Source organism: Sorex araneus, chromosome 3 (assembly GCF_027595985.1).
Source record: "Sorex araneus isolate mSorAra2 chromosome 3, mSorAra2.pri, whole genome shotgun sequence".
NCBI lineage: Eukaryota > Metazoa > Chordata > Mammalia > Eulipotyphla > Soricidae > Sorex > Sorex araneus.
Window position 1 is genome coordinate 111,780,635 of NC_073304.1, and position 19,672 is coordinate 111,800,306.

Sequence of the window (19,672 nt, forward strand, 5' to 3'; positions counted from 1 at the left end):
CCGGCTCCGCGTGCGTGGGCGGCCCCGCCCGCTCCCGCCCGTGGCTTACAGCTGCGGGACGCCAGGTCTGCTCTCGGAGTTGGGCTCGCCAGCCTCCGTGCGCGCCCGGAGCCGTCGGTGCAGCGAGCCGACCTTTCCTGCCCCTGTCCGGTGGTCTTGTTTGGGGGCTCGCCCCTGGCCATGCGCTCTGGGATCACTCCTGGGGGGGGTCGGGGGACCCGACGGGGCGTGGGACCGAAGCCTGGTCGACCGAAGCCCCGTGCCTTCCCGCCGTCCTATCTCCGGCTCAGATGTGACCTAGCTCCCCGTGCCTTCGTCATCTGACTTGGCTGTGGCGGGCCCAGAGCAAGGCAGCTGTTTTGAGGGTGCGGTTCAACTAAGCTAGAACTGAAACTGCTGGGTGGGTAGAGATGTGGCAGTGGGTAAGGTGCGTGCTTGCCTTGTCGCTGGCCCCGGTTAGATCCTGGGCACCTCCAATGGTCCCTTATGGCCCCCCAACATCTGACACCCCCAGGCCTGGCCCCAAATCCACCATAAATAAAACTGCCTCGATATTTGTGGCAAATGGTACTGGTTTTCTCATTTACAGTAGTGATAGTTTTGTAATTTAGAACTGGTAGTCTGGAAGGTCCGTGTCCAAATGACTGTCCATGTGAGTTGTGACCTTGTAAATTCCCTTAGGCTTGTGCCGAATCTCTCTCTGAGGCTCCCAGCACTTATGAGTTGGCGGGGCGGTAAGCAGACGACATGTACTGATACAGTACATTTGTGTGTTTTGCTCACATTCATCCATTAACAGACTCAGATTATTTCTACCTTTTGACTTGTTAGTAATGCCACAGTGACCACTGGCTTTGTTATTTAGGTTTTCTTTTGTTTTTGTTTTTTGTCTCTGTGGGTCACACCCAGTGATGTTCAGCGGTTATTGCTGACTTTGCATTCAGGAATTACTCCTGGCGGTGCTCGGGGGATCATATGGGATGTCAGGATTGAATCCAGATCAGCTGTGTGCAAGGCAAATGCTCTAAATCCTCTGTACTATTGCTCTGGCCAGCTTTTGTTATTTGTTGAGTATTTGTTTTTTGCTATTTGTTTTGTCTTGGGGTTTGGGTTCATTTGTGGGCCACATCCCACAGTGCTCAGGTCAAAAGGGAATGCTGCCATAGAGGCAGGGTGGGGGGTGGGGGGAGGGAAACTGGGGTCATTGGTGGTGGAGAATGGGCACTGGTGGAGGGATGGGTACTATCATTGTATGACTGAAACATAAGCACGAAAGTTTGTAAATCTGTAACTGTACCTCACGGTGATTCATTTAAAAATTAAAAAAACGGGCTGGAGTGATAGCACAGCGGGTAGGGCGTTTGCATTGCACCTGGCCGACCCAAGTTCGAATCCCAGCATCCCATATGGTCCCCTGAGCACTGCCAGGGGTAATTCCTGAGTGCAGAGCCAGGAGTAACCCCTGTGCAGAGCCAGGTGTGACCCAAAAACAAACAAACAAAAAAAAAATTAAAAAAACAACCAAAACCAACAGTGTTCAGTGATCCTCCTGGCAGTACTCAGCACTGTATGGGATTGCCAGGGGTTGAACTCTGATCTCTTGCGTACAAAGCCTGCACTCAATCCTTTGAGCTACCTCTCAGGCCCTTGTTTATTATTACTTTGTGTACAGTCAGCCCTCTGTTCTCCCTGGCTTCCTCATCAGCAATTGCAGATTGAATATATATTTTATGTAATTGAGCCTAAGATGATTATCTGTTCAAACATGTGATTTTCCTCATTATTCTCTAAAAATATACAGCAACTATTTACATAGCATTTATACTGTATTAGGTATTATAATGTAGAGGTGGTTTAAAGTACACAGGTGATGGGTGTGGTGTTGGAATTATGTGCATGAGAAATCATCATTAATAGCATCATAAAATACAGAATCTCAAAGTACACAAAAGTACCAGAGATAGCATGGGGGCTGGAGTGATAGCACAGCGGGTAGGGCGTTTGCCTTGCACTCGGCTGACCCGGGTTCAATTCCCAGCATCCCATATGGTTCCCCCAGCACCGCCAGGGGTAATTCCTGAGTGCATTCCTGGGTAACCCCTGTGCATTGCCGGGTGTGACTCAAAAAGCAAAACAGAGATAGCATGTTTCTTGAAGGTGGCCAACCTAGTTCAATCCCCACCACCATATATGGTCCCCAAGCTCTGCCAGGAGTGATCCCTGAGCACAGAATGAGGAATAACCTCTGATATCACCAGGTATGGTCCCCAAACCAATATATATAGTGTGTGTATATATATGTGGACATAATATATGGGAGAATTTATCTAGAATTATATGGAAATATTCACTCCTGCTGGGATCACTCCTGCTGGGCTTCGGGGACCCTTTGGGGTGCTGGGGATTGAACCCAGATTGGACACTTACAAGGCAAGCACTGTACCTGCTGTATTATCTCTCTGGTCTTGATTCATAAATTTTAATTATTTTATTTGTTTAAACAACAGAAACGGGGCTGGGGAGGAGGTTCAAAGAACTGGAACATATGCTTCTCATTCTCAAAACCCTGACCTCAATCCCAGGCATCACAGCTTCCCCAGCAGCCTTGATGGGGGAACCAGAGGCTACCAGTACCACTGAAAACAAGATCTAGAAGTAGATTCTTCCACAGGAATGAGTCGAAGATCAAGGTGTTGGCAATTGAATTTGCAAGTGCATGAGATAGGGCGTAACTTTGTTATTTTGTTTTTTTTCTTTTTGGGTCACACCCAGCAATGCACAGGGGTTATTCCTGGCTCATGCATTCAGGGATTACAACTGGCGGTGCTTGGGGGACCATATGGGATGCTGGGAATTGAACCCGGGTCAGCCACATGCAAGGCAAACGCCCTACCCCCTGTGCTATTGCTCCAGCCCCAACTTCGTTATTTTGAATGTGGAGCTCCATTAGCCTCATCAATATTTATTGAAGAGATAATCCTTTCCCCAGTGAGTAAAATTGACACCCAGTTTGAAAACCAGTTGACTGGATGTGTTGTGTTTTATTTCTGGACCCTAAATTCTATTCCTTTGACCTATTTTCTGTCTTTATGCTAGGAACATTTTGGTTCCTGTAATTTTGTGGGTAAGTTTTGTCTTTTGTGGAGACAACAATTATTGGTGCTTAGGGGCCACCTGACCCTCACTCCCCAGGTGTCAGGTCTAGAAACCCAGCCTAGGGCCTTCCACATGCAAAATATTTGTTTCAGTACTTGAGCCACATCCCCACCTTGTGGTCAGTCGTGAAATCAAGAAGTCTGGGTTCTCAAATTTTCTTTCTGGATTGTTTTGACTCTTGGGTGCCCCTTGCAATTCCATCACTTCTACACTATTGGGAAAAAAGAGCTTTTGGAATTTGTTTTTGTTGTTGACTGTGGGCCATACCCAGCCATCCATGCCTAGGGCTTCCTCCTGGCTCTTGGGCTCAGGTATCACTTCCGCTGGGGCTTAGAGGACAATATGTGATGTCAGGGCCAGTACCTTAACCCCTGCTATCTCTCTGGCCCAGCTTTGAAATTTTGAAGGGGACTGTGTTAAACTTCTAGATCACTTTGAGTCAGTCTGAAGAATGTTAAGTCTTCTGGTTTGTGAAGATAGGATATCTTTCCACTTATTTATGTTGTGTTTCATTTCTTTCATCGACATTTTCTTAGTTTTTAGTGTATAAGTTTACTTAGCTCTGGTTAAGTTCTTTCTAGGCTTTTTATGCATTTGCAAATGTAATTGCTCTTAATTTTGTCATTCACTACTGTTTATTTTTTGTTTGGTTTTGGGTAACACCTGATTGTGTTTAGGACTCATTCCTGTCTTTGCACTCAGAGATCGCCCCTGGTGGGGGCTTAGGGGACTTTATGGGGTGCCGAGGATCAAACCCCGGCCAGCCACATACCAGGCAAGTACCCTACCCACTGTACTATCACTCTGGCGCCCTAATATACTGATTTCCTACGAGTTCTTCGTATTTTTTCATGCAAACAAAAACGTAAAAGATAGCTTTTTATGTACTTTTGCATTTTGCCTTATAATTTTATTTATTTATTTTTGGGTTTTGGGCCATATCCAGTGATGCTCAGGGGTTACTCCTGCTTTGTTCCCAAGATTCACTCCTGGAAATGCTATGGTATTCTAAGAATCAAACCTGGGTTGGCCACATGCATGGCAAGAACCTTACCTGCTGTACTATAGCTCTGGCCCTTTATTTTATTTTTGGTTTCTGAGCCATATCTGGTGGTGCTCAGGGCTTACTCCTGGCTCTGTGCTCAGGAATCACTCCAGCAGAGCTTGGGGGACGATCTGGGGTGCCAGGGATTGAACCTGGATTGGCTGCTTGTAAGGCAAGCCCCTTACCCGCTGTCCTGTCACTCAGCCCATGCACTTAGCTTTGTAAACTGAGGAACGTGCTGTGTCAGATCATCCTCCCCTCCAGTGGCATGATCACTGAGTGGGTTTGGTGGGAATGGAAGTCTCTTCTAGAGAGCACTGGTTGGGCAGTACTGGGACTGAAGGGTCCAAGATGGCTTCATCGAAGTGACTGATGACTCAGAGCAGAGAGATGTTTCAGAGTGCAGGAGTGCATACTTTTTGTGTGGGAGGTCAGGGCTCCATCCGTGGCACCCCATGGTTTCCTGAGCATTGCACTGGTATTAGCCTCTAAGTCCTACTGGGTGTAGCTCCCCAAACTAACACCAAGAAAAAAAATTTTTTTCTTTTTGGGTCACACCTGGCAATGCACAGGGGTTGCTCCTGGCTCTGCACTCAGGAATTACTCCTGGCGGTGCTCAGGGGACCATATAGAATGCTGGGAATCGAACCCGGGTCAGCCACGTGCAAGGCAAATGCCCTACCCGCTGTGCTATCACTCCAGTCCCCTTACAATCCTGCTTTTTTTTTTTAAGTAAATAGATTTTATTCAGAGGTTTCTGAGGGAGGGAGGAAGGGATAAGTGGGAGAGAGAACAGTAAGAATAAGTAAGAATAAGGCGCTCAAGGGAGAACGCGGGATTCTCCAAGGGTGGAGGAAGACACTATACATAACCAAGTTTTAGACACAAAACCGAGTTTTAGACACATGAAAGCATGAAAGTACACATCTCAAGAGGGGAGATGCGGGCGACACATGTGCTCGGCCACGCGGGCACAAGCTGCACATGGGCTCAGGCAGCATATGCGCCCAATCCTGCTTTTAACTACTCTATTTTGCTTTTGCTTTGGAGCCACACCTGGTGGTGCTCAGCGGCTACTGCAGGTCTGTGCTCTAGAGTTGGTCTCAGCAGTGCTGGGGATGGAACCAGGCTCAGTCCCCAGGCAAGTGCCTTAACTCCTACACAATCTAACACTGCTTGCAATTATTTTAGATATCTACCAGAATATAATTACGTGGTAATTCTGATTTTGGAGGGGGCACACCTGATGGTACTCAGGGCTTATTCTGGACTTTGTGCTCAGGGATCACTCCTGGTGAGGCTTGGAGGACCCTGTGGAGTACTGGGAATTAAGCCCAGGTTAATCGTGCAAGAAAAGTACCCTGCCTACTATACTATTTCTCTGGCCCTAATAATTCTAATTTTAGTTTAGTTCTATTTATTTTTTTTTGGGGGGGGTCATACCGGGCAGTGCTCAGGACTTATTCCAGGGTCCATGATTAGCAATCACTCCTAGAGGGCCTCAAGGACCAAACAGGTGCTGGGGATGGAACCTGGGTTGGCTGCATGCAAGGCAAGTGCCCTACCCTCTGTACTCTTTCCACCTTACTCCTTTAAAAAATATTGATTATAGGGGCTGGAGCAATAGCACAGCGGGTAGGGCGTTTGCCTTGCATGCAGCCGACCCGGGTTCAATACCCAGCATCCCATATGGTCCCCTGAGCACTGCCAGGAGTAACTCCTGAGTGCAAAGCCAGGAGGTAACCCTTGTGTATTGCCAGGTGTGACCCAAAGAGCAAAAAAATAAATAAATAAATAAAATAAAATTATTATATTGGTGAATGTATAAAGGAATTCATAGACAATCAGCAGAAATTGCTCCACCACCTTTGAGGAGGAAAATTTCGAGGTCTGGGAAATAATTATTGAAGGTCAATTTTCCATTGTGGGGAAATGCAACATCCTTAAGATTGCAGATTTTGGGTTACCACAACAGAAAAGCGTTTGCCTTGCAGACACGAGGCCTTGAGTTTGATCCTGAGCGTGTCCCCACGTTTGGAATCTCCAGTCTGACAAAGTATGGGAAGCTTTGGTCCTGCAAAAACAAGCGACCGTCCCCCAACTCCGTCACCCACTCGTGGCAACAATAACTACAACTGTGAAGAGAACGTCGGAGGGAGGTTTCCTACGGGTGTCGGGTTTGGACTACACCAGAGGCTCGGTGCCTGGCGCTTGACCCAGGGTCTCTCTAAAGCAGCCACAGGCAAGGCCACGTCTCCACTCCCCCCAAACTTACTAGTCCCCCTGTCTGTTCGTTTTGTCTTTCCCTCTGGGCCACACCCGGCGGTCCTGCGGGCTCGCTCCTGGCTCTGCGCTCGGGGATCGCTTCCTGGAGGGGAACTGGGGAGCCTCTGGGTGCTGGGGCCCGCCGCACAGAGCCCCTGCACTGCCTCTCGGGCCCCAAGCGCACATATTTAAAGGGCAGCTCCGACGCGTTCTCCGCTCGCGGAACGGAACGGAGGCGGCTCCGGGATGACTCGGCTGTCACTAGTCCGTTTGCCGCGGTACGAGTCCAGTTCTCTCAGGGGCGAGCCCAGAAGGCAACAGGTGCAGCACGAGCTGCTCAGACGCGCGAGTACGTGTGAGCAAAGAAGGCTCTGGAGCGAGCCCGGGTACCGGCACCTCCGCAGAACCCCCGGAAGCGGGCCCGCAGCCGAGTTGCCGAGGGCATTCCAGCCCGAGCCGAGCGGTAGAAACCCGCCACGTGACGCCCCTCCGCACAGCCCAGGGGCGGGGCCTGCAGACGGCGTCAGTGCGCAGGCTCGCGCCCGGCCACGCCCCTAGCGTCCGAGCCGAGGGCGCAGGCGCGCGCAGGCGCGCTGGCCGGGGCCGCGATGGCAGGTGCAGGGGCCGGGCTGCCGGCGCTGCTGCTGCTCTCGCTGTGCGCGGCTGTCGCCCGGGGGCTCTATTTCCACATCGGCGAGACCGAGAAACGCTGCTTCATCGAGGAGATCCCCGATGAGACCATGGTCATCGGTCAGGAGGGCGCGGGCACGGGAGGGCCTCGCGTGCACCCCGGGGGCACGGGCCTGGGGGTGGGCGCCCGCGGGCGCGGCGGGCAGTGATGCCCAGGTGTGCCCCGCAGGTTACTACCGCACCCAGATGTGGGACAAGCAGAAAGAGGTCTTTCTGCCCTCGACCCCCGGTCTGGGGATGCACGTGGAGGTGAAGGACCCCGACGGCAAGGTAGGCGTCCGGGCCGCCGGGCACCTCGCGGTGGCGGGGTATACCACCCCGGCGGGGCTGAAGGCGGCCTCGGGCCCAACCCTCCCAACCCTCCCCGCAGGTGGTGCTGTCCCGGCAGTACGGCTCCGAGGGCCGCTTCACCTTCACCTCCCACACCCCCGGCGACCACCAGATCTGCCTGCACTCCAACTCCACCAGGATGACGCTCTTCGCCGGCGGCAGGCTGGTAAGGCCATCCACCAGCACTGGGTCTCCCGCCGACGTCCTGTCAATTTACTGCCCACAGCGTTCGCGTGACAGTGCCACAGTCACGTCCCGGCGACAGCGGGGGGCGTCAGGGACTCCTCACCCTGAGCTCGCGCAGGCCCCAACCCTGTCCTTTCCCGCTAGCGCGTGTACCTAGACATTCAGGTGGGGGAGCACGCCAACAACTACCCTGAGATCGCCGCCAATGACAAGCTGACAGAGCTGCAGCTCCGAGCCCGCCAGCTGCTCGACCAGGTGGAGCAGATCCAGAAGGAGCAAGATTACCAGCGGGTAAGCTCAGCTCCCTGTGCCGGGATGCACACTTGACCTTTACACCCATAGTGCCTGCCGGAAGCTTCTACCTCTGGCAGTGGCCCAAGTGCTCACATAAGCAGGCAGGTCTTGCTACTGCATGACTCGTTTCCCCCTTTGGCTGCCTTCGGATGCCTCTGGGAGTCCCGCACATTGGTGTCACCAGGGCACACGTGCTTTCGGCTTTGCAGTTACTTTCCTTGCACCAGAGAAAGCACTTCGTGGTGGAGCCGGTCACCAGCAGCAGTGCCATCAGGGTGGTACATGGAATATGGGGTGGAGCCAGGAACCCATCTCAGACTCTGACGCATGCCAGGTGGGCGCCCTACCACCAGCAGGCCCCCCAGATTGCTACTTTTAAGCCCTGAAATGACAGGGAAAACATTCCCAATTGAGCAGAAGTCACTAGCCATCTGTCTACCTGGAGCTCTTCCTTGAGATGGTAGAAAAGAATTTTTGAAAAAATTCTTACTTTGGGGGTCACATCTGGCATTGGTCAGGGTGTAGTCTTGGCTCTGCAAGTCAGGGATCACTCCTGGTGGACTTGGGACCATATGGGATACTGGGGATTGAACTGGCTGCATCGAAGGCAAGCATGTCACCTGCTATACTATCACTCTGGCCCCAGAAAGGTGATTTCTGTGCGGCAGGGATACTGGTGGAAGACTTATGCCCCTTATGGAAGGAGAGGCTGTCATCTGGCAGACACTGGTTTCCATAGCTGAGTCACTGATGGCGCTGGTCCTCCTGCATCTTTGATTCTGGATCTCTTTTCTCACTAGTATCGTGAAGAGCGCTTTCGCCTGACCAGTGAGAGCACCAATCAGAGAGTCCTGTGGTGGTCCATTGCGCAGACGGTCATCTTCATCCTCACTGGCATTTGGCAGATGCGTCACCTCAAGAGCTTCTTTGAGGCCAAGAAGTTGGTGTAGTGCCCTCTCTGTGTGAGCCTCCCTTCACCTCATTTTGGTACTGTTCCTCACCTGATACCTTACCCACAGGGATCCTGAGGGGGGAATCTGGCAAAAAAAAAAAAAAAAAAAGGATATAAGGCTCCTTGGTTCCAGGGCTCCCAGCACTTTGCCCAGCCACTGGCTAGCACTGGTTCTCCAGGACACAGGGCAGGGGGCCAGGCTTTCAAAGATCCGTCATGGGTTTCTGAGCGGTCTCCTCCCTGCTAACCTGTGATTTGCCTCCATCCTATTACAAAATGAGCAAATGAAAAAAAAAGACCATTTTTCCTTTCCTTTTCTACTCACATGGTAGATAAATGAAGTACCCCAACAGGGGGCTTGTCCTTGCTCCCCAGCCTGCCCCCATTCACTCAGTGACTGTGAATATAAATAAGGAGCAGGACCTGGCCCCCAAAGATTGCAATGTTTTTCTATATACTAGAACTATATTTTGATAAATCCTCTGTTTTCCTTCTTAGTTGAGGTGACTCTGCCTGTGTGACTAGCAGAAACACCAATACTGTTCCCTCTATTCTTAGCCATGCCCTTTTGGTCACTACTGTGGTAGCTGGCAAGATTTTCACGGGCTGTGGGCTCCCAGGGGACATCACGGGTTCTTTGGGGGCTGGAGCGATAACACAGCGGGTAAGGCCGATAACACAGCGGGTAAGGCGTTTGCCTTGCATGTGGTCAACCCGGGTTCGATTCCCAGCATCCCTTACGGTCCCCCAAGCACTACCAGGACTAATTTCTGAGTGCAGAGCCAGGAGGAACCCATGAACATTGCCAGGTGTGACCCAAAAAAAGCAAAAAACAAAAACAAAACCCCAAAGCATCATGGGTTCTTTGGAGCCCTTTTGGAGGGCAGAGCAGAGACCCTGGCCACAGCTGGGATGCCTATCACACAGCCTGAGAACACAAACAGTGCCAGCTAGCATGAGGCAGGTGTGCCAGCCTCTGTCTCTCTCAAATCTTTATTTGAGCCGTGGTAAATGTTGTCTTCACAGGAGCCAGATCTGTTCCCTATACAGATTTTACCAGTGAAATAAAAGGTGTTGCAGTAGCTGTGTTTGAAGTCAGAGATTGGGGCCAATGGGCAGCATCGAGGGACTCGGAGAGAAGGCTCCTGGACGGCCTCTGGCTCACCAGGAATGGACGTCAGCGGGGGATACGGGGAGGGCAAGGCCTGCAATGTAGTTAGGGATATGGGGATGGGAAGGGGGGTGGTGTAGCCATTTACAGAAGACAACCAGGGTCACTTGTAAGCAAGGAACATAGGAGATCAAGCAGCTGTTTCTGGCCTCTAGCACCAAAGATATATTTCAACCTTGGCACACTTCTGCCTTTGCCTCACTGCTGTCATAACTGAATGCCATTACGTGCCCATTTTTGATAGTTTATGGTTTTATTTATATTTATTTGAAATACATGCTTCTGGGGCCAGAGTAGTAAGTACAGCAGGGAGGGCACTTGCCTTGCACATGGCTGACTCGGGTGCAATCTCTGGCACCCTGTATGGTCCCCCAAGCCTGCCAGGCATGATCCCTGAGTGCAAAGCCAGCCCTAAGGACCTATGGATGTGGCCTAAAGAAGTAAAAAAATTGGGGCTGGAGCAATAGCACAGCAGGTAGGGCGTTTGCCTTACACGTGGCCAACCAGGGTTCGATTCTCGGCATCCCATATGGTCCCATACCATCCTGAGCACTGCCAGGAGTGATTCCTGAGTGCAGAGCCAGGAGGAACCCCTGAGCATCACCGGGTGTGACCCAAAAAAGCAATAAATAAGTAAAAATTTATGCTTATTGATCTCACCGACAGAACTTGGTTCTTGTTTTCCTCTATATTTCTACACCATTCCATATATTTTTTGTTGTTTTGGGTCCACATCTAGCTGTATTCACGGCTCACTCCTAGCTCTGTGCTCAGGGTTTACTCCTTACAGGACTCAGGATCCTTATATGGTGCCAGGATTGAACCTGGTCAGCTATGTGCAAGCTAAACATTTAAACCCTGTACTATCTCTCTGGCCCGATTTAACTCTTTTTTTTTTTGGCGGGGGGAGGTGTCACACCTGGCAGTACTCAGGGGTTACTCCTGGCTCTGCACTCAGGAATCACTCCTGGTGGGGATTGAAGGACCATATGGGATGCCAAGGACCAAACCTGAGTTAGCCATATGCAAGGCAAGTGCCCTACCTGCAGTACTATCTCTTGGATCCCATGGGGCTGACTTCAGTGGGTCTCTAGTGGCAGACAGTTAAGTTCATTTCAGTTACACTGATAGGTCAGTTAAGTCCTGGGGTTTTTTTTGAGAATTTTTGGTAGAAGGGGTGGAAATGAGGACTAACATGGGAATTCACTGAAGATCTATACTGATTGGGTGGGAAGGAACAGGAGGGGTTGATGGTCGATGGCTGTGGGCAAAACGATTCCCCCTCAAATGTCATCTGTATATAGTATTCACAAAATATTTAAAAATTTTGCGCCCAGGGGCTGGAGCAATAGCACAGCAGGTATGGTGTTTGCCTTGCACACAGCTGACCCAGGTCCAATTCCCAGCATCCCATATGGTCCCCTGACCACCACCAGGAGTAATTCCTGAGTGCAAAGTGAGGAGTAACCCCTGTGCATTGCCAGGTGTGGCCCAAAAGCAAAAAATAAAAAAAATTTAAAAAATAAAAAAATTTAAAAAAAATTTGGGGCCCACACTCAGTAGTGCTCAGGGTTCACTCCTGGCAGTCTTTGAGGGACCATATGTGGTGCTGGCTATCCAAATGATTTGACAGGATGCAAGGCAGTCGCTTTATACCACTGACTGTCTCATTGGCTCTGTTTGACTATGTCAAAGGGATTCTGATGATTCCTATTACCCTGATATCATTCTTATCTATCCTGCTAAATAAAGTAAGCACACCTTCCCACAAGAAACGGGGGTAAAGAGGCCATTCTCTTCTATCATCTCTGGCCCAGTGCCCACCTCGATATGGGTCCTAGCCTTGATTTAAGTGGTGCATAAGCAGGAGTCTCTTTTTCAGTCTTTCTGTAGCCCAGGATTTGGTCCTCCCATTGGGTCCATGTCATTGCAGACACAGTCATTCAGTGGTCTATAATAAAGTAGGTTTGTGTTTGGGGTGGCTTGGTAACCACTTATGTAACCTATCAGCTCCTATAACCAACATTTCTTTCTTTGGGGGGAGGGGCCACATCTGGTGGTGCTTGGGGGTTGCTCCAGTAGAGCACCTATGTGTGTGAGTTACCAGAAAGGAGAGGAAAGCAATAAATTAATAATCCCTTTATAGTCTCCAGAATGGAATGCAGCCCAACCACATCTTGATTGCTTGTCTTGCTCCGTTCTTTGGCCACACCCAGCAGTGTTTAGGAATCACTCCTGGCAGGGTTGGGGTGGGGGGTAAGGGGGAGCCCAGCCATATGTAGTGGAAATGACCCCCGCTTGCACATACCTTAACTGCTGTCTATCAGGTCCTCACATCTTGATTTCAAGTCCAGCTGTGTCAGACTCCTGACATCCGTTAATTGTAGAATAATTTGTTTTAAGCTACTACATTAGTTTGTTACAGCAACAACGATAGGAAGCTACTATACAGGTGGAGGCCAAAACTTCTGTAATTAGATGTGGGGCTAAGCCAACTGTACGCAGGGCACTGCTCCCAGGCACTGCGCCTGGTGGCCCCGAGGATCAGACCAGCGCACGGCAGATGCCTTAACCATCTCTCCACTGGGCACCAAAACCTCCACTAACCAAGCTTCAGGGAACTGACGGGCAGCTCTGGGGACCCAGGCGAACCTACCCGACTCCTAGCTACTCATTCGCCCCGCCGCGGGCACCCGACGGTCCGGGCGGGAGCGTGGCAAAGGCTGCGCGAGGACCGCCGGTGGCTCCCGGGGATCCCGAGTTTCCTCACCGGAAGACCCGCCCCCACACTTCCGGGAGGCGGCCCCGGCGCCGATTGGTGGTCGCTGAGGTCCGCCCCGTAGCGACGCGCTTTTCCGGCCTCGCGTGCTTCCGGCCCGCGACTCCGCAGCATGGCCGAGGAGGAGACGCTAAGCTTCCGAGACTTCGGGCTCGACCCGCGGATCCTGCAGGTAGCGGGAGGGCTGCTTGTGCCGGGCGGGAGGAGGGCCGCCTTCCGAGTGTCACTCGGTCTCTCCTAGGCCGTCGCCGACCTGGGCTGGGCGCGCCCCACGCCGATCCAGGAGAAGGCCGTGCCGCTGGCCCTGGACGGGAAGGACCTGCTGGCTCGCGCGCGCACGGGCTCGGGGAAGACGGCGGCCTACGCGCTGCCGCTGCTGCAGCGGCTGCTCCTGCGCAAGGCGGTGCGTGGCCCGCGGGCCTTCGTTCCCTCCCCCCTTTCGCACGCTGGCTGGCTTCGCTGGGGAACCCGCTGCTTGCCTCGTGGTTTAGCCTTGCTTCGTAGCCACTGGCATGTTTCTTCTAAGGGTGAGCTCTTAGGGGAACGGGGAGCACCCTCCGTTCCCAGCTGGGTAAAGGTGACTAGTGCTGATGGAAACGCAGCTCTTCCCTTGGGTTGGGCCTGTGACAACTGTTTCCGGTGGTCTGGAAGAAGAGTGTCTATGGTGACACAGGTTCCTGCGCTTGCAGACAGGCCCAGCGATCGAACAGGCAGTGAGAGGCCTTATCCTCGTGCCCACCAAAGAACTGGCCCAGCAGGCCCAGACCATGGTCCAACAGCTAGCGACCTACTGTGCCCGCGATATCCGGGTGGCCAACATCTCGGCCACTGAAGCCTCAGCTTCACAGAGGTGCGCAGAGACAAGTGCAGGCATGGTCACGGTCACCGTCTGCCCAGGAGGTGGGTTCGGGCTGTGAGTGGGGAGAGAAGGGCTGGCACAGGATGGACCCCAGCTGCCTCCCGCCTGCAGGGCTGTGCTCATGGAGAAGCCAGATGTGGTGGTCGGGACCCCCTCTCGCGTCCTTCATCACCTACAGCAGGACAGTCTGAGGCTCCGTGACTCCCTGGAGCTGCTGGTGGTGGATGAGGCTGACCTTCTCTTCTCCTTTGGCTTTGAAGAGGAGCTTAAGAGTCTTCTTTGGTAAGGAGTAGGTATGTGAGTCTGTGAGAAGAGCCTTGGGTCCCCACCATTGTGGCCCACCCTTTTCTGACCGTAGCCTGCCTTCCATCTTTACCTCTTTCCTTCTTCTGCCCCCCCCCCCCCCATTGGACAGCCCTTGCTCTCCTGTTCCGGCACTCACCCCACCCCATTTATGAGATGTTCACCTGTGGCCCCCTTGGAACATTCTGGGAGCTCCACAGAGGCCCTAGAGACCCCATTTGAAAAATGCTGGTCTGGACAGCCTGGGAGGGGGTCGGAGCCCCTCGGGGCTGAAGTTTCACGGCCCTCTGCTTTGTTGCAGCCACCTGCCCCGCATTTATCAGGCGTTTCTCATGTCAGCCACTTTCAATGAGGATGTTCAGGCACTCAAGGAGCTTGTTCTGCACAACCCGGTGAGGTCTTTGGAGGGCACCAGGTTCCCTATTCATGACTGTTCATGCTCAGAGGACTTGATTCTTTTTTCTTTTTCTTTTTGGGTCACACCCGGTAATGCACAGGGGTTACTCTTGGCTCTGCACTCAGGAATCACTCCTGGCAGTGCTTGAGGGACCATATGGGATGCTGGGAATCGAACCTGGGTCAGCCTGTGCAAGGCAAACACCCTTCCCACTGTGCTATTGCTCCAGCACCGAGGACTCGAGTGGTGGGGCAGCTGGCCACCCCTCTGCAGAAGCCTCAGTGTGGGCTCCTGGAGGCACCCTGAGATTCTTCTGGGCAGAAGGATATTCTGAATAGTGGTTCAAGTTCTTGCCTTACGTGAATTTTACGCTCACAAAAGCTGATGGATGTGGCACTTATTTTTCTCCTTAGAGGAAATTTATTGTCATCTCTTTTATTTCTTTTGGATCACATCTAGCAATGCTCAGGGGTTATTGGGCTCTGCACTCAGGAATTACCCCTGGCAGTGCTTGGGGGACCCTCTGGGATGCTGGGGATTGAACCCCAGTCAGCCGCACACAAGGCGTATATCCTCCCCACTGTTTGGCCCCCAGCTATTGTCATCTTTTTCTCTCTGTTCCTCATCCCAAATGGCTTTCACAGCAGTAAAAGCACTTGAACTGAGAACCTCGTATGTGAGAAATAGCCAGACTATCACTGAAATACATTTTGAGGGGCTGGAGAGATAGTGTAGTGGGTTGGGGAGGGGGGGCAACTTACTTTGCATCTAGCAGACCTGAGTTTGATACTCAGCATCTCAGATGGTCCCCCAAACCCTGCTAGGAGAAACCCTGAGCACCGCCAAGTGTGACCCAAGAACCAACCAGACGACAAAAAACCACATCCCCTGTACTCAGGGCTCACTCCTGGCAGCCTGGGAGACCATATGGAATGCTAGCAGCCAAACCAAGGGTGTCCACGTGGAAGACCAGAGCCCTCCCTGCTGTACTCTCGCTCTAGACCCCTTGGTTTTTAGGCTGCATGTTGCAGAGGCCTAGGGTGCCCTGTGCGACGTGTCTGTACTGTGCTCGGGGGCATAGGCTGCCAGTAGCTTTCTTGTCTTCGCCTCTCTCCTGACCACGGTCTGGTCCTTCCCCAGGTCACCCTCAAATTGCAGGAATCCCAGCTGCCGGGGCCAGAGCAGCTAGAGCAGTTTCAGGTGGTCTGTGAGACGGAGGAAGATAAGTTCCTCCTGCTGTATGCACTGCTTAAGTTGTCACTGATCCGGGGCAAGTCTCTTCTCTTTGTCAACACGCTGGAGAGCAGTTACCGGCTGCGCCTGTTCCTCGAGCAGTTCAGCATCCCCAGCTGCGTGCTCAACGGCGAACTCCCGCTGCACTCCAGGTACTGGTGCTGGGCTGCTCCTGGCTCAGCCAGGATGCGCTGCTAAGGGTGCCGAGGTGCAGAGACCAGATGTGGGAGGGGTCACGATGCAGGTAATGAGGAAATAAGGGTGCAGCTGTGGGGTGCTGGCTCTGGTTGCTGGCCTTTCCTGACCGTCCCTGGCCATCGCTGACCCGCAGGTGTCACATCATCTCCCAGTTCAACCAGGGCTTCTACGACTGTGTCATTGCCACGGACGCTGAAGTCCTGGGTGCCACTGCCAAGGGCAAGCGTCGCAGCAAAGGACCAAAGGGAGACCGGTAAGTTCCTGGCCCACTCCTCCCTGCTGCCCTTGAGATCTGCTTTCCAGCCCGGCAGAGGATGCAGGCAGGAGTCCAGAGCCCCCAGGCCTACGGGGCTGCCCATCAGGACGGGTGGTGAGGGGCACTCAGCCTGTGTGGACACTGGCTACTGTCCTGTGAACAGGCCTGTCCTGTGCTGGGTGTAGAGTGTGACCTGGAGCTTTCGAGAGCTGGGCAGGGTCCTTGGGCCCATGGGCCATGTAAGACCCGCAGACTCCTGGGCTCTGGTCCAAGGACAGGCACAGATTCTATGTGGATTGTCACCAAAATGATCCTTGGCGAGAACAAGATTTTCCGACCTGATCTGGCGGAGGGAGGTCCCCGCCTGACAGGCCTGGGCTGGGGGCCTGGGCTGGGAGAGCTCTGGCTTTCTCCAGAGCTGCGGCAGCTGTCCCCCTGAGCAGTCTTCACAAGAGGCCCTGCTGGGCTCCTGCTGTCCTGTTAGCTCCTCAGTGGGGTCTGTGCCGGCTGACAGGTTATCTCCCGCAGAGCCTCCGACCCCGAGGCTGGGGTGGCCCGGGGCATCGACTTTCACCATGTGAGTGCCGTGCTCAACTTTGACCTGCCCCCAACCCCTGAAGCCTACATCCACCGCGCGGGCAGGTAGGGAGCTGGGCGTGGGGGCAGCGGGTGCTGAGGGAGCCGCGCCTGCTGACTCACTGGGGTCCCCACAGGACCGCGCGCGCCAACAACCCAGGCACCGTCCTGACCTTCGTGTTACCTGCCGAGCAGTCGCACCTGGGCAGGATGGAGGCGCTTCTGGGCGGAGGTGAGAGTCAGACATAAGGATCGAGCACTGTCCCTTGCACTGGATACATGTGAGGTGCAGTCCAGTAGCTGCTTTGAGGGGAGATGGGAACCAGGAGACCGGTGGCATCTGGGCAGGATTGGAGAGGGGTCTGCTGCGGGGGCTTCTGGGCAGCTCGTGAGTCGCCTAGGCTGACCCTGTCCTGGGGGTAGGCGGGTAGGGAGGCTTCTGGTCCCCTAGGAGGGTCTAGATCAGGGTCCTGCCTGTGGAAGGGTAGGGGCCCGGTGCTCTCCCTGCTGCCTCAGCTGGTTGTGGCCATGCCCTTCCCACGGCTGGCCATGCTGAGGGGCCTCACGCACTGTGGCACCAGCACTAGGACAGCGCAGCGGAGGGTCCCTCTGACGGCTGGGCTGAGGCTCAGGGATGGGGCATCCCCAGGAAGTGGGCGGGAGCGGGGCAGCCACCTCCTGAGGACACTGTTGGCATCTGGGCCTTGCCTTCCCGCAGAGCCTGGGACCCCGCTCCTGCTCCCCTACCAGTTTCGCATGGAGGAGATTGAGGGCTTCCGCTACCGCTGTAGGGTGAGTGGGGTACCCGGGGGAGGGAGGAGGGGCAGTGGGGTGGGAACAGCTCCCGGTCCTGACGGTCAGCACCCCACCCAGGACGCCATGCGCTCAGTCACTAAACAAGCCGTGCGGGAGGCCAGGCTGAAGGAGATCAAGGACGAGCTGCTGCACTCCGAGAAGCTCAAGGTGAGGGCGCGGCGGGCGGGGGCTCGGCAGCCTCAGCAGCCGCAGTGGTCTCAGTCCCTCCCACGTGCCGCACTGATGGGAGGGGCCTGGTCTTGTCAATTTTTCATTTGTTTTCTTTTTAGAATTCTTTTCCGTTTTGGGGTGGTCACCACCTGCTGTACTCAGGACTTTGTCCCGGTGGGCTCAGGCTGGGAACTGGGTCAGCCACCTGTGAGGCTGCATCCCCACTGTGCTATGCTCCTGCCCCTGATTTCGTCTTCTGTGAAGGGGGCTGCGGTGTGCATGAGCCTGGGGCCCTGCTCTGCTGGCCCTTTCTGCATGGAGAGTGCAGGGCAGGGCCCGGTCCCCACATCAGCTTCTGGGAGTGTCACCAGTGGGCAGGACTGCCCTGTGCCTGACAGTGGTGCCGCCTCTTCTCTCGTCAGACCTACTTTGAGGACAACCCCAGAGACCTGCAGCTGCTGCGGCACGACCTGCCCCTGCACCCCGCCGTGGTGAAGCCTCACCTGGGCAATGTGCCCGACTACCTGGGTGAGTGGGCCCCACGATGGTGGCGGTAGCCTGCACACCTGGCTGTCTCGCTCTCAAGTCCAGCCCATGGCGGGGGTGCTGTGGGCAGATCTTGGGCAGTCGGAGGACAGTGTCAGAGAAGGTGGGACCTGTGGTCAGGATGAGGAGTGAGCAGCCTAGAGTCGCTTTCATGGCACCCAAGCAGGGCTCAGGGCATGGATGCCCTCGGCCGAGAGCCTGAAAGGGCCGGAGGGGAGGCTGCCATCTCCCGCACTTCCTAGGAATGGCCGAAAGCCAGTGGTGGGTGGTCAGGGCAGGAAGGGGACAGATGGGGAGATTGGTGAGCAGTGAGGACCCGATTCCTAAGGACTGTGAGTTGCAGGGGGCCGGCGGGGGGGGGGGGCGTCCAGGGAGAGTTGGGGGAGGAATTCATCTTTGTTAGGTCAGCACTATTTATTTTTTTTGCTTTTTGGGTCACACCCAGCGATGCTCAGGGATTACTCCTGGCTCTGCACTCAGGAATTACTCCTAGCAGTGTTTGGGGGACCATATGGGATGCCGGGGATTGAACTCAGGTCGGCCATGTGCAAGGCAAATGCCCTACCCACTGTACCATCTTTCCCTGTCCAGAGACTGATTGAGACAGAACTCTGGTGATCCCCAGACCTGCCCTTGAGTGCCGCTGATGATGCACTTGGTGCCTATGAGTACCCAGGTGCTGGCTGGCACCTCGCTTTTCCTTGGCATTGCTTGTGTTGCATGGCTGGGGACCAGACCAGACCTCTCATTCTGTTCTGAACTTTACTGCCATGCCACAACCCTGGCCCCCCGTGCTGGCCTGGAGTGCTAGCCATGGGGGTCAAACCTGGAGAGCTGGCTGGGCGTGGGCATGGCCCTTGGGGTACGGGCCCCGTGCTAGCCACAGCTTGGTGCGTCTCTTCAGTTCCTTCTGCTCTTCGCGGCCTCGTCCACCCTCATAAGAAGCGGAAGAAGCCCTCCTCCTCTAAAAAGGCCAAGGTTGGTTCCCCGGGGGCTGTGGCAGCTCAGGACTCCCCTCCCCTCCCAGCAGTCCCATGGCCACTAGGGTGCCCGTGCCCTCGGAGCTGACGACTTTGCTGCTCCACACGTCTTTCTGTCTTGGGGAGGAGGAAGCGCAAAGTGGCCACTGCCTCCCTGGATACTGCTTTGGGGCTCACCACCCACCCTGCACAGCTTTCTGAGATTGGGACTCAGATGGGCGCCACTGACCACAACTCTGCCCCCTAGAGGAAGGCTCAGAACCCGCTGCGTAGCTTCAAGCACAGAGCAAGAAGACCCAGACCTGCAGTGAGGACCTCGTGAGCGCTGGGCGGCCACTGCTGTCTGCCAGCCTTCCTGGCTGAGAAGACTGCAGGGGGAGAGCCACAGTCCCACCCCGAGAGACTCGATTTGGGGCTGGGCAGAGCTGTGGGTCCCAGTCCTGCCAGGTGGGCATTTGCACCTTGAACGGAATAAAGATTCTAATCCCTG

General features: G+C 54.2%; 2 protein-coding genes across 3 annotated transcripts; both read left to right on the forward strand.

The window, feature by feature from the left end:
- Window positions 1-7,030: 7,030 nt before the first annotated feature.
- On the forward strand, window positions 7,031-10,000 carry TMED4 (transmembrane p24 trafficking protein 4). The gene is made up of 5 exons (XM_004602023.2): window positions 7,031-7,216; window positions 7,326-7,426; window positions 7,527-7,652; window positions 7,817-7,963; window positions 8,767-10,000. The coding sequence occupies exons 1-5, from the start codon at window positions 7,075-7,077 to the stop codon at window positions 8,914-8,916; spliced, it is 666 nt and encodes a 221-aa protein (XP_004602080.1). The 5' UTR covers window positions 7,031-7,074; the 3' UTR covers window positions 8,917-10,000.
- A 2,895-nt stretch (window positions 10,001-12,895) lies between these two features.
- Window positions 12,896-19,672, forward strand: DDX56 (DEAD-box helicase 56). Of its 2 annotated transcripts, XM_004602022.2 has the most exons (14): window positions 12,896-13,040; window positions 13,110-13,271; window positions 13,558-13,718; window positions 13,839-14,009; window positions 14,332-14,422; window positions 15,568-15,812; window positions 15,992-16,111; window positions 16,643-16,756; window positions 16,828-16,922; window positions 17,409-17,482; window positions 17,564-17,653; window positions 18,079-18,184; window positions 19,107-19,180; window positions 19,430-19,672. In XM_004602022.2, the coding sequence occupies exons 1-14, from the start codon at window positions 12,981-12,983 to the stop codon at window positions 19,502-19,504; spliced, it is 1,638 nt and encodes a 545-aa protein (XP_004602079.2). In that variant the 5' UTR covers window positions 12,896-12,980; the 3' UTR covers window positions 19,505-19,672. The 2 variants fall into 2 exon arrangements, with proteins under 2 accessions (XP_004602079.2, XP_054989033.1); XM_055133058.1 differs by lacking the exons at window positions 19,107-19,180; window positions 19,430-19,672 and adding an exon at window positions 18,648-19,091.

What these genes read in the sequence shown, in the direction of transcription:
- TMED4 (XM_004602023.2), top strand. Translation starts at nt 7,075, where the DNA reads ATGGCAGGTGCAGGGGCCGGGCTGCCGGCGCTGCTGCTGCTCTCGCTG. An exon ending in CGATGAGACCATGGTCATCG is followed by an intron (nt 7,217 to 7,325) that starts GTCAGGAGGGCG and finishes TGTGCCCCGCAG; the next exon opens with GTTACTACCGCACCCAGATG. An exon ending in TGAAGGACCCCGACGGCAAG is followed by an intron (nt 7,427 to 7,526) that starts GTAGGCGTCCGG and finishes CCCTCCCCGCAG; the next exon opens with GTGGTGCTGTCCCGGCAGTA.
- DDX56 (XM_055133058.1), top strand. Translation starts at nt 12,981, where the DNA reads ATGGCCGAGGAGGAGACGCTAAGCTTCCGAGACTTCGGGCTCGACCCG. An exon ending in AAAGGACCAAAGGGAGACCG is followed by an intron (nt 16,112 to 16,642) that starts GTAAGTTCCTGG and finishes TATCTCCCGCAG; the next exon opens with AGCCTCCGACCCCGAGGCTG. An exon ending in GCTTCCGCTACCGCTGTAGG is followed by an intron (nt 17,483 to 17,563) that starts GTGAGTGGGGTA and finishes CACCCCACCCAG; the next exon opens with GACGCCATGCGCTCAGTCAC.